Below are 13,933 nucleotides of genomic sequence, written 5' to 3'. Positions count from 1 at the left end.
CCATTAAAAAAAAAAGCGTGAAATCCTGCCATCTGCCACAACATGAGTGGGCCTAGAGGGCATTATGCTAAGTGAAATAAGTCAGAGAAAGACAAGCACAGGATGAGCCGTTTTATATGTGGAATCTCTAAAGAAAAAAGCTCATTAGATAGAACAGATCGTTGGTCACAGGAGGCAGAGTGTTGGTGGGGAAGTGAGAGAACTGGGTTATGTTGGTCTGTCTGTTTAGTTTAAATGAATGGAATAAAAGTTTTAAACAGTAACTGGTAAAAATCGAAGGATGAAGCATTTTGTTTCCTCTTTATGTTTTATTTTGAATATGAAAATAATTGATGAGAAAAGAAGAATTCGGTCAATAAATTTAGCAGAAATACTAGAATTAGAGTAACAAGTAACGAAACGGTGGATCTAGACAAAGCTTTCCTCAACCAAGCTTCCAGGAGACTGCTGAGTCCTAATGCCCTGCAGTAGGGGTCAGCTAACTTTCTGTGAAGGGCCCTGGTGGCCATGCAGGGCTGTGTTATAAAACTGTGTGTGTGTGTGTGTGTGTGTGTGTGTGTGTGTGTGTGTGTGTGTGTGTTTAACAAAAGTAGTTTGCTCCCCCCTGCGTGCTAGAGTTTTTGCTCGGCCCTAAAGCATCCAGTTACATGTGTTGAGTTAACTTCTGTCCCACATATATTTACACGTAGTACTAGGTATATACCTTGGAATTATTGAGAAAACAATCACACAAATAATTTTCTCTACAGTTTACTTCTATCTTGGAACTGTGTTTGATCTTTAAGTATAGGAACTTTATAATGGAAGGATCAGGTAAACACTAATGGAATTTAACACCACAGAAGAAAAGGTAACCATATATTGTGTCTGCTGAGGTGATGAAAAAGGAAGTACAGGTATCACCTATGGAATAACATTGCCAAGAAACACACCGTTTGTCTGGTCAAAGGCCCTCAACAGAACTACCACAGCACATTAACACTGTGATGAGAATGCCACTTGCTAAATCCGGAACGTGGGAAATTCTACCAAGACAAAATGACCCAATTTCTCCACCAGATGAATTGGAAGAGGACATTGTTACACATTCCACTAAATTTAAGAGACATACCAACCAAATGCACTGTCTGGACCTTTTTGGATTTGATTTGAACAAACCAACTTAAAATTATTGAACAAGTGGGTAAGTTTGACCTTGACTCAGTATTTGATGTTAAATATTAAATAAATCATTTTATGTTCCTGAAATTCATACAGAAGAGCAGAGGGCCAAGTATAGCCAAGATAATTTTAAAAATCGATATGTTCAGGACACTCATTCTACCAGATAGCAGAATAAAAGCTGCCGTGAATGTGGGAGAGTGTTACTGGCTTGGAGATGGGTAGTGAGACCTGGCAGTGAACAGCCAGAAACAGACCTGGTTCCTCACCAGGCGCTGCCAGCACCATTGCCGCCTGATGGGCTAAAGGCCAAAAGCTTTTTGAAGAAAACATAGGTGAGGGTCTTTAAGATGCTGGGACAGAAAGAATTTAAGTAACAAAAGCATAAACTACGGGGGAAGGAGATTGATATACTCGATGACATTAATTGTTTAAAATTTACAAATGACTAAAACACCTTAAACAAAGTGAAAAGACAAATCAGGTATGGAAGAAGATAGTTTTAATAAAGACTTCTTATCCACGTTATTTAAAAGCACTTCTCCAAATCATTTAGGAATCCAACAACCCACAGGGAAAAAAGGCAAAGTATATAAGCAGGGTATTCACAGAAGAGGATAATAAACATGAAAATACGTTGTGTCATTCCAATCAGGAGAAGGCAAACAGAAACATCAGAATTCCACGTCATATGTATCAGGATAGAAAAAATGCTAAAAATGTCCCCCTCGATGTGAGAGTGAGGCAGCTCGCTTGCATCACTCGTGAAGGAGTAGCTGTGAGCCTCTAAAGGCTCCGCAGTGCACCTGGCAGGTCCCTGCTGCCGTGGACCCTGGGGGGCTCACCCGTGCTCGGGAAGGCGCCTCTCTCGAAAGGGTGGTTCTCACGATGCAAAGAATCAGAGTCCTAATGTTAAAGGTTGACAGCTTGGTATGCGGATATTCGTTAATTTGGTTATACTTTTCTTTAAGCTTGAAATCATTCTCTTTGTTAAAAAACAGTTTTGAACATCGTTCATAGCAAAGTGCCTCTGATTAATTAAAGCAGATACAGATTCTCTTACACTTAAAAGTTTATTTATAAATGAGCATGAAGTAGGAGCAGAGGGAGCTTGGTGAGAGCACGCTGTCTGCAGGTTTAGGGCTGTGTCGTGCTCCCACCGGGCACCTTCCCGGGCCTCTCTCTCCGTCGTTGGGTCTTGCCTTCTGATGGTGTTCTGCATTCCTTGCCTCTCTTCCGCCCTGCTGGCACGAGGGCCAGGCAAGCCAGCAGTGCAGTGTCAAGTATGTTTCTTGTGGCCACAGCTGGGAGCCAGAAAACGCCCTCCGTCTTCCAGCTCCTGGCCCACCCAGCTGGCTTCTTCCCTCGCTCGCAGGAGCCCTCCTCCTGCACTGGCAAGGGTGCACCAGCTGCCGTGGGTGGGGTGGCCGCCAAGCAAGGATAGCTGGTGTGAGAGCTGCGATGGGCTTGTACCGTCCTGGGTGTGTTTGGATTGAGGTCTGGTCCTAAAAAGGGGATGTTGTCTTCTTGCTGGAAAGTTAGGAAGGCCTTGGGGTTGTCAGAGAGGGTGACCCTCAGTCAGTGCTCTGCTTTTCCCTGTCCCTGTAATTCTGCTTTCCTTCTCTCTTGGTCTTCCCCGTCCCCGTCTGGGGCCGCCTTCCTCCCTCACCCCCCGACCTGAACTTGGTAGGACTAAGAGGAGGTGGGTCCACAAAGCATTGCATCTCTAGCACCATCCGAATTAGCAAAGAGAGGACTCAAAGGGAGCAGAAGTCAGCGTTTGGTGATCTGTTTCCTCCTCTCAGAACAGACGTCTGCCCCTCTGGAGCCCGACGCACCTGTGCTTTGTGTTCACGCAGATCGCGCCAAGAGAAGGAAGCTCAGGGAAGAGAGGGCCTGGCTGCTGGCTCAGGGCAAGGCGCTCCCCCCCGAGTTGTCCCACTTGGACCCTCCCTCCCCTCCGCGGGAAGAGAAGAGGACGAGAGACCCGTGAGTGTTGAGTGGCCCCAAGCCTGCCTCGTCGTGTCCTTAGAACAGCCCTCTGTGGGGGTCGTGGCCAGTGCTCGTGAGCTCCTTCCGCTGCTGTCTGACTTGCTGGGTTATTATTCTTTAGATCACAGAAGTACTTACTAGAGTAGAGTAAAACCTTGGCAAAGAGTGTGCTATTAAATCACGAACGTTACAGAATTATAAATGAGTTTCACGAAACCATCATTTTGTAGATGGAAAAGGTGGTGGTCCTGTTCGGCTGACGTATGCTGGCCCTCATCCTCGTCGCATTGTCAGGAGCGTTCTCAGTGTTACAGACTTTCCTTAACAAAGGTGTACTGGGACTGTTCCAAACCTGGGCGCAAGTGAGCTGTGTGTGAGGTTGGAGCAAGAGCTCCGAGGAGAGAAGGTGGTCTCAGCTACCGCTAATCTCTTCTTTTCTGATTTACAGCTTTGAGCTGGACGACGATTTCACTGCCATGTACAAAGGTCAGTTCCCACACTCAGCTCCCGTGTTCTGCCTAAGTGTGTTCCCACGTCGGTGTGTTAACCCAGCTCTCCTCTTTGGCCCTCAGTTCTGGACGTGGTGAAGGCTCACAAGGATTCCTGGCCCTTTTTGGAACCAGTGGATGAATCGTATGCCCCTAACTATTACCAGATTATCAAGGTAGAGGTGGCCTTGTCAGCTGTGCGCGACTGTGGTGTGTGCATCTTTAGTGGTCTGTGTTGCTGTGTGTACGTTCACCTGCTGCCCCTCAAGGGTCAGGGCTGCTGGGTGCACCCCAGGCTTCTGAGCAGCTCCTAATGCTGTGATCGCTCCGCCTCGCAGGACCTGCAGGATGCTGTGTTCTCCGGCCTGTGATAATTAACGTGTCCTGTTGTAGGTCCCCATGGATATTTCAAGCATGGAGAAGAAACTGAATGGAGGTTTATACTGTTCCAAGGAGGAGTTTGTGAATGACATGAAGACTATGTTCAGGAACTGTCGAAAATATAACGGGGAAAGTAGCGGTAAGTACAAGAGGGGTGGCTGTGGATGCACACTGGCACACCAGTAGGACCAAGAGTAACACGCCCCCTCTTTTAGAAACACACCTTCCAGAGGTTCAGACCTTCCTTGGGGACCATCAGGAGAATGTGTGTTAACGCTGTGGGATGGGCGTGCCGGGCCCTGTCCCGCCCCACCTGGCCAGAGGGGCAGCGGTGGCTGGCGGCCCGGGTCCTCGTCTTCCCCCAGGCCCGCCTGGGTCTGTTTGTCCTCGGCCCCCACCGTCAGCCACCTTTGCATCACACAGCAGACCTCTGATGACACAGCCCGTGTCGCGCCAGGTGCTGAAACTGGAGCTCACGATGCCTTCTTTTTTTTTACTAGACGGATTCAGTGATTGTACTTAATGTTTCTGCGGTTTGGCATTAAAGAATTCAATTTTTACCGGTTTGGGGTACTGGGCTCACTGTCCCAGCCACACAGGCTGGAGGCCAGAAAACCGTGTACTGGTTTCTTGTTCTGGTCTCGTGTCCGTAGCCCTACAACATAGGAAGCGCTGCAGCCCAGGCAGCCGCGCAGTCGAGCCCGGGGCTGCCCCGTTGCATGTTTGTGGGCGGAGGTCTGGGGGCCTGCCCAGCGGGGCTCAGGCCTCGGTCCCCCGCAGAGTACACCAAGATGTCGGACAACCTGGAGAGGTGCTTCCACCGCGCAATGCTGAAGCATTTTCCTGGTGAGGATGGGGACACGGACGAAGAATTCTGGGTCAGAGAGGAGGAGAAGCGGGAGAAGAGGCGTGGTCGGGCTGCACGCAGCCACGTGTGCACCCGCTCCCGGGACTCGGAGGCGCCTGGCCGGAAGCAGCAGCCTGCGGAGAACGGCGGGAAGTCGCTGCCCCCTGGGCGCCGCGCTGCATCCTCTGCGGCCGGTGAGAGCCGCGGCTCTGCGCAGCCCCCTGGCGAGGTGGGCATCCCGAGCAGCCGCAGCCTCCCTGGACCCCTGCATTACGGTGGACCCAGCCAGGCGCCCCTCGCAAGCCAGCTGGTGAGGAGCAGCTTTGTCCCATCGTGGGTTCCCCTGGTTGAGGGCTGGGGCGGGGCGTGAAGCCTTCTCAGTAGATCCTCTCCCAACATGGTGTCCTGCTTATGGGTGGTCTCTTCTCCCTGTCTGCCCTTCCTCTATCCTTCCTTTATTTTAAATCCTTCTTTTTCGAAATCATTTGAACCACACATTCTCAGCACGGGCATTATTAACCCCTTTTAAGTTCAAGGCACAGAGGTACATACAGTATGTAAGTGAACCCTTCACGAGGGGAGCAGTTGGGGAGAACACTGGCGGAGGCGGCTCTGGGGAGAGACAAGGACGGGAAGCCCCTGCTCTGGGCCCTCCTGTGGTGAGTGTGCGCACGGAGCAGGTGGCGGCCTTGTCCTCCAGCAGGACATTCGTCTTGCGGATGCGAAGGGTGTGCCTGTTCTCTTCTTCTTCTTGCCTTTGCTCCGTGCCCTCCAGAGGCCAGCAGGACAGGGAACGTTTTGTCCTCTCCGAGGGTCGGATCCTGCCACCATCCGTGTCTCCTCTGGAGCCCCAGAGCCGCACCCCGGCGGGCCTGGACAGCATCCCCAGCCTTTAGCAGTGCAGGTAAGCAAACGGCTCAGCATGCACAGGTACAAAGGTGCGTTTCAGAAATACAGTCTCTCCCCAGGTTAAATTGGACTTGTAATTTCCCATTACCTTGTGGTAAGCACATCTCTTTTCTTGTTGCCAGCCTCCAGCTGGAATTAACCATCACCGAGGCCCCCCCGACGAGAAGCCGGTGTGCGGGGGCCTAGCGCCCCTTGCTGACATGGGATCGCGTCCTGGACCCTCGCTGCTCGGGCAGATGAGCAGCCCCAGCCAGGAGGGGACTATGTATCCTCCAGCTCATTTCCAGCCAGGCTTTATCCCTCCCAGGCACGGTGGGGCTCCGGCCCGACCCCCAGCCTTTCCTGAGAGTTCAGAAATCCCTCCCAGCCACATGTACCGATCCTACAAGTACCTGAGTCGAGTACACTCTGCAGTCTGGAATGGGAATCACGGTGCTACAAATCCAGGACCCTTGGGGCCAGATGAGAAGCCCCCCATGGTGCCAGGACCCTCTCACCAGCCTCGCACTCTGGGTCACATGATAGATTCCCGAGTGATGAGAGCACCCCTCCCCCCAAACCAGTGGCCAGAACAATCAGGCTTCCTACCTCACGGAGTTCCTTCTTCGGGGTACATGCGACCACCCTGTAAACCTGGTGGACATCGGTTCCAGCCCCCTCCAGCACCAACGCAAGGTTCTCTCTTTGGAGCACCGGCCCAGGCCCTGCGGGGAATGCAGGGCGGGGACTCCATGCTGGACAGCCCAGAGATGCTCGCCATGCAGCAGCTCTCCTCGCGGGGGTGCCCGGCAGGCATGCCTTACCGCCCCCGCCAACCCGTGCCGCCCCCTGCGCCTGGCCCTTTCCCCCCAGTGGGCGTGGCGGCCCCCAAGCCTGCCTCGGGGGACCCTGGGCGGACACAGGACAGCAGGGAAACACTGGAGCCTGAGAACGGCCGAGGTAATTCTCAGGCTCACCTTCATCTGCCCTTTGGCTCTCTAAGCTGTCAATTAAGCACTCACCTTTTTTTTTTTTTTAACATCTTTATTGGAGTATAATTGCTTTACAATGGTGTGTTAGTTTCTGCTGTATAACAAAGTGAACCAGCTATACATATACATATGTCCCCATATCCCCTCCCTCTTGCATCTCCCTCCCACCCTCCCTATCCCACCCCTTTAGGGGGTCACAAAGCACCGAGCTGATCTCCCTGTGCTATGCGGCTGCTTCCGGCTGCTTCCCACTAGCTAGCTGTTTTACATTTGGTAGTGTGTATATGTCCATGCCACTTTCTCACTTCGTCCCAGCTTCCCCATCCCCCTCCCCGTGTCCTCAAGTCCATTCTCTACGTCTGCGTCTTTGTTCCTGTCCTGCCCCTACGTTCTTCAGAACCTTTTTTTTTTTTTTAAGATTCCATATATATGTGTTAGCACACAGTATTTGTTTTTCTCTTTCTGACTTACTTCACTCTGTAGGACAGACTCTAGGTCCATCCACCTCACTACAAATAACTCAATTTCGTTTCTTTTTTTGGCTGAGTAATATTCCACTGTATATATGTGCCACATCTTCTTTACCCATTCATCTGTCGATGGACGCTTAGGTTGCTTCCATGTCCTGGCTATTGTAAACAGTGCTGCAGTGAACATTATGGTACATGACTCTTTTTGAATTATGGTTTTCTCAGGGTATATGCCCGGTAGTGGGATTGCTGGGTCGTATGGTAGTTCTGTTTTTAGTTTTTTAAGAAACCTCCCTACTCTTCTCCCTAGTGGCTGTATCAGTTTACATTCCCACCAACAGTGCAGGAGGGTTCCCTTTTCATCACAACCTCTCCAGCATTTATTGTTTGTAGATTTTTTTTTTTTTTGCGGTACGTGGGCCTCTCACTGTTGTGGCCTCTCCCGTTGCGGAGCACAGGCTCCGGACGCGCAGGCTCAGCGGCCATGGCTCACGGGCCCAGCCGCTCCGCGGCATGTAGGATCTTCCCACACCGGGGCACGAACCCGTGTCCCCTGCATCGGCAGGCGGACTCTCATCCACTGCGCCACCAGGGAAGCCCTGTTTGTAGATTTTTTTGATGATGGTCATTCTGACCGGTGTGAGGTGATACCTCATTGTAGTTTTGATGTGTATTTCTCAAGTGATTAGCGATGTTGAGCACCTTTCATGTGTTGGTTGGCAGTCTGTATATCTTCTTTGGAGAAATGTCTGTTTAGGTCTTCTGCCCATTTTGGGGTTGGGTTGTTTGTTTTTTTGATATTGAGCTGCATGAGCTGCTTGTACATTTTGGAGATTAATCCTTTGTCCGTTGCTTCATTTGTAAATAGTTTCTCCTATTCTGAGGGTTGTCTTTTCGTCTTGTTTATGGTTTCCTTTGCTGTGCAAAAGCTTTGAAGTTTTATTAGGTCCCATTTGTATATTTTTGTTTTTATTTCCGTTTCTCTAGGAGGTGGGCCAAAAAGGATCTTGCTCTGATTTATGTCAGAGTGTTCTGCCTATGTTTTCCTCTAAGAGTTTTATAGTGTTTGGCCTTACATTTAAGTCTTTAATCTATTTTGAGTTTATTTTTGTGTACCGTGTTAGGGAGTGTTCTAATTTCATTCTTTCACATGTAGCTGTCCAGTTTTCCCAGCACCACTTATTGAAGAGGCTGTCTTTTAAGCATTGTATATTCTTGCCTCCTTTATCAAAGATAAGGTGACCAAATGTGCGTGGGTTTATCTCTGGGCTTTCTGTCCTTTTCCATTGACCTATATTTCTGTTTTTGTGCCAGTACCATACTGTCTTGATTACTGTAGCTATGTAGTATAGTCTGAAGTCCAGGAGCCTGATTCCTCCAGCTCCGTTTTTCTTTCACAAGATTGCTTTTGCTGTTCGGGCTCTTTTGTGCTTCCATACAAATTGTGCAATTTTTTGTTCTAGTTCTGTGAATAATGCCATTGGTAGTTTGCTAGGGATTGCATTGAATCTGTAGATTGCTTTGGGTAGTATAGTCATTTTCACAATATTGATTCTTGCAATCCAAGAACATGGTATATCTCTCCATCTGTTTGTGTCATCCGTAATTTTTGTCATAAGGTCTTTTGTCTCCTTATGTAGGTTTATTCCTAGGTATTTTATTCTTTTTTGTTGCAGTAACAAATGAAAGTGTTTCCTTAATTTCTCTGTCAGATATTTCATCATTAGTGTATAGGAGTGCAAGAGATTTCTGTGCATTAATTTTGTATCCTGCTGCTTTACCAAATTCATTGATTAGCTCTAGTAGTTTTCTGGTAGCATCTGTAGGATCTCTATCTGTAGTATCATGTCATCTGCAGACAGTGACAGTTTTACTTCTTTTCCGATTTGGGTTCCATTTATTTCTTTTTCTTCTCTGATTGTTGTGGTTAAAACTTCCAAAACTATGTTCAGTAATGGTGAGAGTGGACAACCTTGTCTTGTTCCTGATGTTAGAGGAAATGGTTTCAGTTTTTCACCATTGAGAACGATGTTGGCTGTGAGTGTGTCATATATGGCCTTTATTATGTTGAGGTAGGTTCCCTCTATGCCTACTTTCTGGAGAGTTTTTATCATAAATGGGTGTTGAATTTTGTCAAAAGCTTTTTCTGCATCTTTTTCTGATCATACGGTTTTTATCCTTCAATTTGTTAATATGGTGTATCCCACTGATTGATTTGCATATATTGAAGAATCCTTGCATTCCTGGGATAAACCCCACTTGATCATGGTGTATGATCCTTTTAATGTGCTGTTGGATTCTGTTTGCTGGTATTTTGTTGAGGACTTTTGCATCTATGTTCATCAGAGATTCTGGCCTGTAGTTTTCTTTCTTTGTGACATGTGTGTCTGGTTTTGGTATCAGGGTGATGGTGGCCTCGTAGAGTGAGTTTGGGAGTGTTCCTCCATCTGCTTATTTAGGAAGAGTTTGATAAGGATAGGTGTTAGCTCTTCTCTGAATGTTTGATAGAATTCACCTGTGAAGCCATCTGGTTCTGGGTGTTTCTTTGATGGAAGATTTTTAATCACAGTTTCAATTTCAGTGCTTGTGATTGGTCTGTTTATATTTTCTGTTTCTTCCTGGTTCAGTCTCGGAAGGTTGTGCTTTTCTAAGAATTTGTCCATTCTTCCAGGTTGTCCAGTTTATTGGCATATAGTAACTTGCAGTAATCTCTCATGATCCTTTGTATTTCTGCAGTGACAGTTGTTATTTCTCCTTTTTCATTTCTAATTCTACTGATTTGAGTCTTCTCCCTTTTTTTCTTGATGACTCTGGCTAATGGTTTATCAATTTTGTTTATCTTCTCAAAGAACCAGCTTTTAGTTTTACTGATCTTTGCTATCGTTTCCTTCATTTCTTTTTTATTTATTTCTGATCTGATTTTTATGATTTCTTTCCTTCTGCTAACTTTGGGGATTTTTTTTGTTCTTTTTTCTCTAATTGCTTTAGGTGTAAGGTTAGGTTGTTTATTTGAGATTTTTCTTGTTTCTTGAGGTAGGATTGTATTGCTATAAACTTCCCTCTTAGAACTGCTTTTGCTGCATCCCATAGGTTTTGGGTCATCGTGTTTTCATTGTCATTTGTTTGTGTTTTTTTTTTTTCTCTTTTCTTTTTGCGGTACGCGGGCCTCTCACTGCTGTGGCCTCTCCCGCTGCGGAGCACAGGCTCCGGACGCGCAGGCTCAGCGGCCATGGCTCCCGGGCCCAGCCGCTCCGCTGCATGCGGGATCCTCCCGGACCGGGGCACAAACCCGCGTCCCCTGCATCGGCAGGCGGACTCTCGCCCACTGCGCCCCCAGGGCAGCCCTGTTCCTGGGTGTCCTTTGATTTTCTCTTGATTTCGTCATTGATCTCTTGGTTATCTAGTAGCGTATCGTTTAGCCTCCGTGTGTTTGTGTTTGTATATTTTACAGATCTTTTCCTGTAATTGATATCTAGTCTCATAGCGTTGTGGTCGGAAAGGATGCTTGATACGATTTCAGTTTTCTTAAACTTGCTGAGGCTTGATTAGTGTCCGAAGATATGATCTATCCTGGAGAATGTTCCATGAGCACTTGAGAAGAAAGTGTATTCTGTTGTTTTTGGATGGAGTGTCCTATAAATAGCAATTAAGTCCATCCTGTTTAATGTGTCATTTAAAGCTTGTGTTTCCTTATTTATTTTCATTTTGGATGATCTGTCCATTGGTGAAAGTGGGGTGTTAAAGTCCCCTACTATGATTGTGTTACTGTCAGTTTCCCCTTTTATGGCTGTTAGCATTTGCCTTATGTAATGAGGTGCTCTGTGTTGGGTGCATAAAATTTACAATTGTTATATCTTCTTGGATCGATCCCTTGATCATTATGTAGTGTCCTTCTTTGTCTCTTCTAATAGTCTTTATTTTAAAGTCTCTTGTGTGTGATATGAGAATTGCTACTCCAGCTTTCTTTTGATTTCCGTCTGCATGGAATATCTTTTTCCATCCTGTGTTCTGGTGGTTGAGGGTGGATCTTGTTTTCTGGTGGGCAGGACTGCATCCGGTGGTGTGTTTTGGGGTGTCTGTGACCTTATTATGATTTTAGGCAACCTCTCTGCTAATGGGTGGGGTTGTGTTCCTGTCTTGCTAGTTGTTTGGCATAGTGTGTCCAGCACTGGAGCTATCTGGTCGTTGAGTGGAGCTGGGTCTTAGTGTTGACATGGAGATCTCTGGGAGAGCTCTCGCTGGTGGATGCTACTTGGGGCCTGGCGGTCTGGTGGTCCAGTGTCCAGAACCTGGCTCTCCCACCTCAGAGGCTCAGGCCTGACAGCTGGCCAGAGCACGAAGACCCTGTCGGCCACACGGCTTTTGGGAAGTCTGACGTCTTCTGCCAGCATTCAGTAGTTATTCTGCACAAGTTGTTCCACATGTAGATGTATTTTTTGATATATTTGTGGAGAGGAAGGTGAGCTCCATGTCTTACTCCTCTGCCATCTTGAAGGTCCTCTCTCTTCACACCTCCTGTTGCTAGAGAGGATCCCCATTTTATCTGGAAAGGACATAAATCTGGCCACCTCACTTCACGCCTAGCCCATCCACCTTTTTCCCTTTGTGCTTATTGGTCTGATTCACTTGCTCATAGCGGGCCCCATGCAGAGGCCTTGCCACCGGCCCTTCAGACCAGAGTTCCTCGTGAAATGGCTGAGCCGACACTTCAGCTCAGGACGTGCACTGAAGCTCCACACAGGACACTGAACTCAAAATGACTCACCTTTTAACACAGACTGTTGTACAAGATGTAGACTGGCCTCCAGCCTCTTTTCCTTAAATTACGCTGGGTTGAGCCAGTCCTGGTCAGAAGGATTTTTGTGATGACCATCGCTGCACAGGGGCAGTGCTTACTGTACCAGGCACTCTTTTTGAGACTTTTACCCATAATGACCCTCTGAATTCTCAGAGCAAGCCTTTGAGGGAGCTTTTATTATCATCGTCGTTTTTATAGATAGAAATTCCAAGGCACAAAGACGGTTATTTGCCTTCATCTAGTTCTGGGGACAGGGGTGGTTGGGTGGGTCCTGGGGTTTGAACCAGACGCACCGGGTCCAGCGTTCGTGTCCTCAACCCCTGCATTATCCAGCCCCACTTAAAAATTGCTGTGCTGAAAGTTACCCATGGGAAATACATTTCCAGTGTTTTACTTCACGTCCAGTCCTCTCCATTCTGCTCTCCTCGGGTGCGTATCTGTGCCGCTGGGAATGAAGAGTAGTTAGTGAGAGCAGCCAGTCTTGAAGGGGTTTCTCAGAAATGCCATTTAAGCGAGTAAACGTAAAACTGCAGGAGAAAGCTGACAGGACTGCTCTGTGTGATCAGTGCTTGTTTCCGGGATAGACATCTAGCCTGTGTTGCATGTGAGAGAGTGGGGGACACCTGGACTTGTGCAAAAGATGACGACGATTCCATGTAAAGTTGGGGGTGGACCTAGAACTCAAACTTCCACGTAGTGTTTCTTTGGAGGAAAGCCCCGTTCCGTGAACACCAGCTTTAGCAAAATTTTCCAGTAATGATTTCAGACATGTCTGGAATTCACAGCTTTGGAGGAAAAGTCCCAGGACCAAACCTTGGAGCAGTCTGTCTGTTAGTTGCCATGGATTTTTGTTTGTTTTGTTTGCGTTTTATTATCTTAATGAAGTGTAGTTGATTTACAATGTTGTATTAATTTCTGCTATACAGCAGTGATTCAGTTACACAAATAAATACATTCTTTCCCATGATGGTTTATCACAGGATATAGAATATAGTTCTCTGTGCTATACAGTAGGACCTTGCTGTTCATCTGTCCTGTATGTAATAATTTGCATCTGCTAATCCCAAACTCCCAATCCATCTATCCCCCACTTCCCCTCGCACTTGGCAGCCACATCTGTTCTCTATGTCTGTGACTCTGTTTCATAGATAACGTTATTTGTGTCATATTATAGGTTCCACGTGTAAGTGATATCATATGGTATTTGTCTTTCTCTGACTTCACTTAGTGTGACAATCTCTAGGTCCATCCATGTTGCTGCAAATGGCATTATTTCATTCTTTTTTTTACGGCCGAGTAGTATTCCATTGTGTACACATACCACATCTTCTTTAGTCATTCATCTGTCGATGGACATTTAGGTTGCTTCTGTGTCTTGGCTATTGTAAATAGTGCTGCAGCGAACATTGGGGTGCATGTGTCTTTTCGAATTATGGTTGTCTCCAGATATATGCCCAGGAGTGGGATTGCAGGATCATACGTTAACTTTATTTTTAGTTTTTTAAGGAACCTTCATACCGTTCTCCATAGTGGTTGCATCAATTTACATTCCCACCAGCAGTGTAGGAGGGTTCTCTTTTCCCCACATCCTGTCCAGCATTTATTATTGGTAGACCTCTTCAATGATGGCCATTCGGACCAGTGTGAGGTGATACCTCTTTGTAGTTTGGATTTGCATTTCTCTAATAATTAGTGATGTTGAGCATCTTTTCAGGTGCCTCTTGACCATCTGTACGTCTTCTTTGGAGAAATGTCTGTTTATGTCTTGTACCCGTTTTTTGATTGGTTTGTTTTTATGTTGAGTTGTACGAGCTGTTTGTATATTTGGAAATTGAGCCCTTGTTGGTCGCATAATTTGCAAATACTTTCTCCCAGTCCATAGGCTGTCTTTTCGTTTTGTTTATGGTTTCCTTTGC

The 13,933-nt window shown here is 47.1% G+C and overlaps 1 protein-coding gene across 6 annotated transcripts in view; it reads left to right on the top strand.

Moving 5' to 3' along the window:
- Positions 1 to 13,933, top strand: part of CECR2 (CECR2 histone acetyl-lysine reader) — a 154,634-nt gene that overhangs the window by 136,234 nt on the left and 4,467 nt on the right. For 2 of the 6 annotated variants that reach the window (XM_027093396.1, XM_027093395.1), the window contains exons 9-15: positions 2,967 to 3,150; positions 3,602 to 3,639; positions 3,726 to 3,817; positions 4,035 to 4,161; positions 4,803 to 5,179; positions 5,570 to 5,773; positions 5,901 to 6,717. In XM_027093396.1, the coding sequence (XP_026949197.1) occupies positions 2,967 to 3,150; positions 3,602 to 3,639; positions 3,726 to 3,817; positions 4,035 to 4,161; positions 4,803 to 5,179; positions 5,570 to 5,773; positions 5,901 to 6,717 (1,839 nt within the window). The remainder of the gene's footprint in view (positions 1 to 2,966; positions 3,151 to 3,601; positions 3,640 to 3,725; positions 3,818 to 4,034; positions 4,162 to 4,802; positions 5,180 to 5,569; positions 5,774 to 5,900; positions 6,718 to 13,933) is intronic. The other 4 variants (XM_027093400.1, XM_027093399.1, XM_027093397.1 and 1 more) reach the window with 3 other exon arrangements.

The sequence above is a fragment of the Aethalodelphis obliquidens genome, unplaced genomic scaffold, assembly GCF_003676395.1.
Source record: "Aethalodelphis obliquidens isolate GAN/ISIS:26980383/991018 unplaced genomic scaffold, ASM367639v1 scaffold83, whole genome shotgun sequence".
In the NCBI taxonomy this organism is placed as follows: Eukaryota; Metazoa; Chordata; class Mammalia; order Artiodactyla; family Delphinidae; genus Aethalodelphis; species Aethalodelphis obliquidens.
Note: the sequence above shows the minus strand (reverse complement) of the source record. Positions and strands in the feature narration are given on the sequence as shown.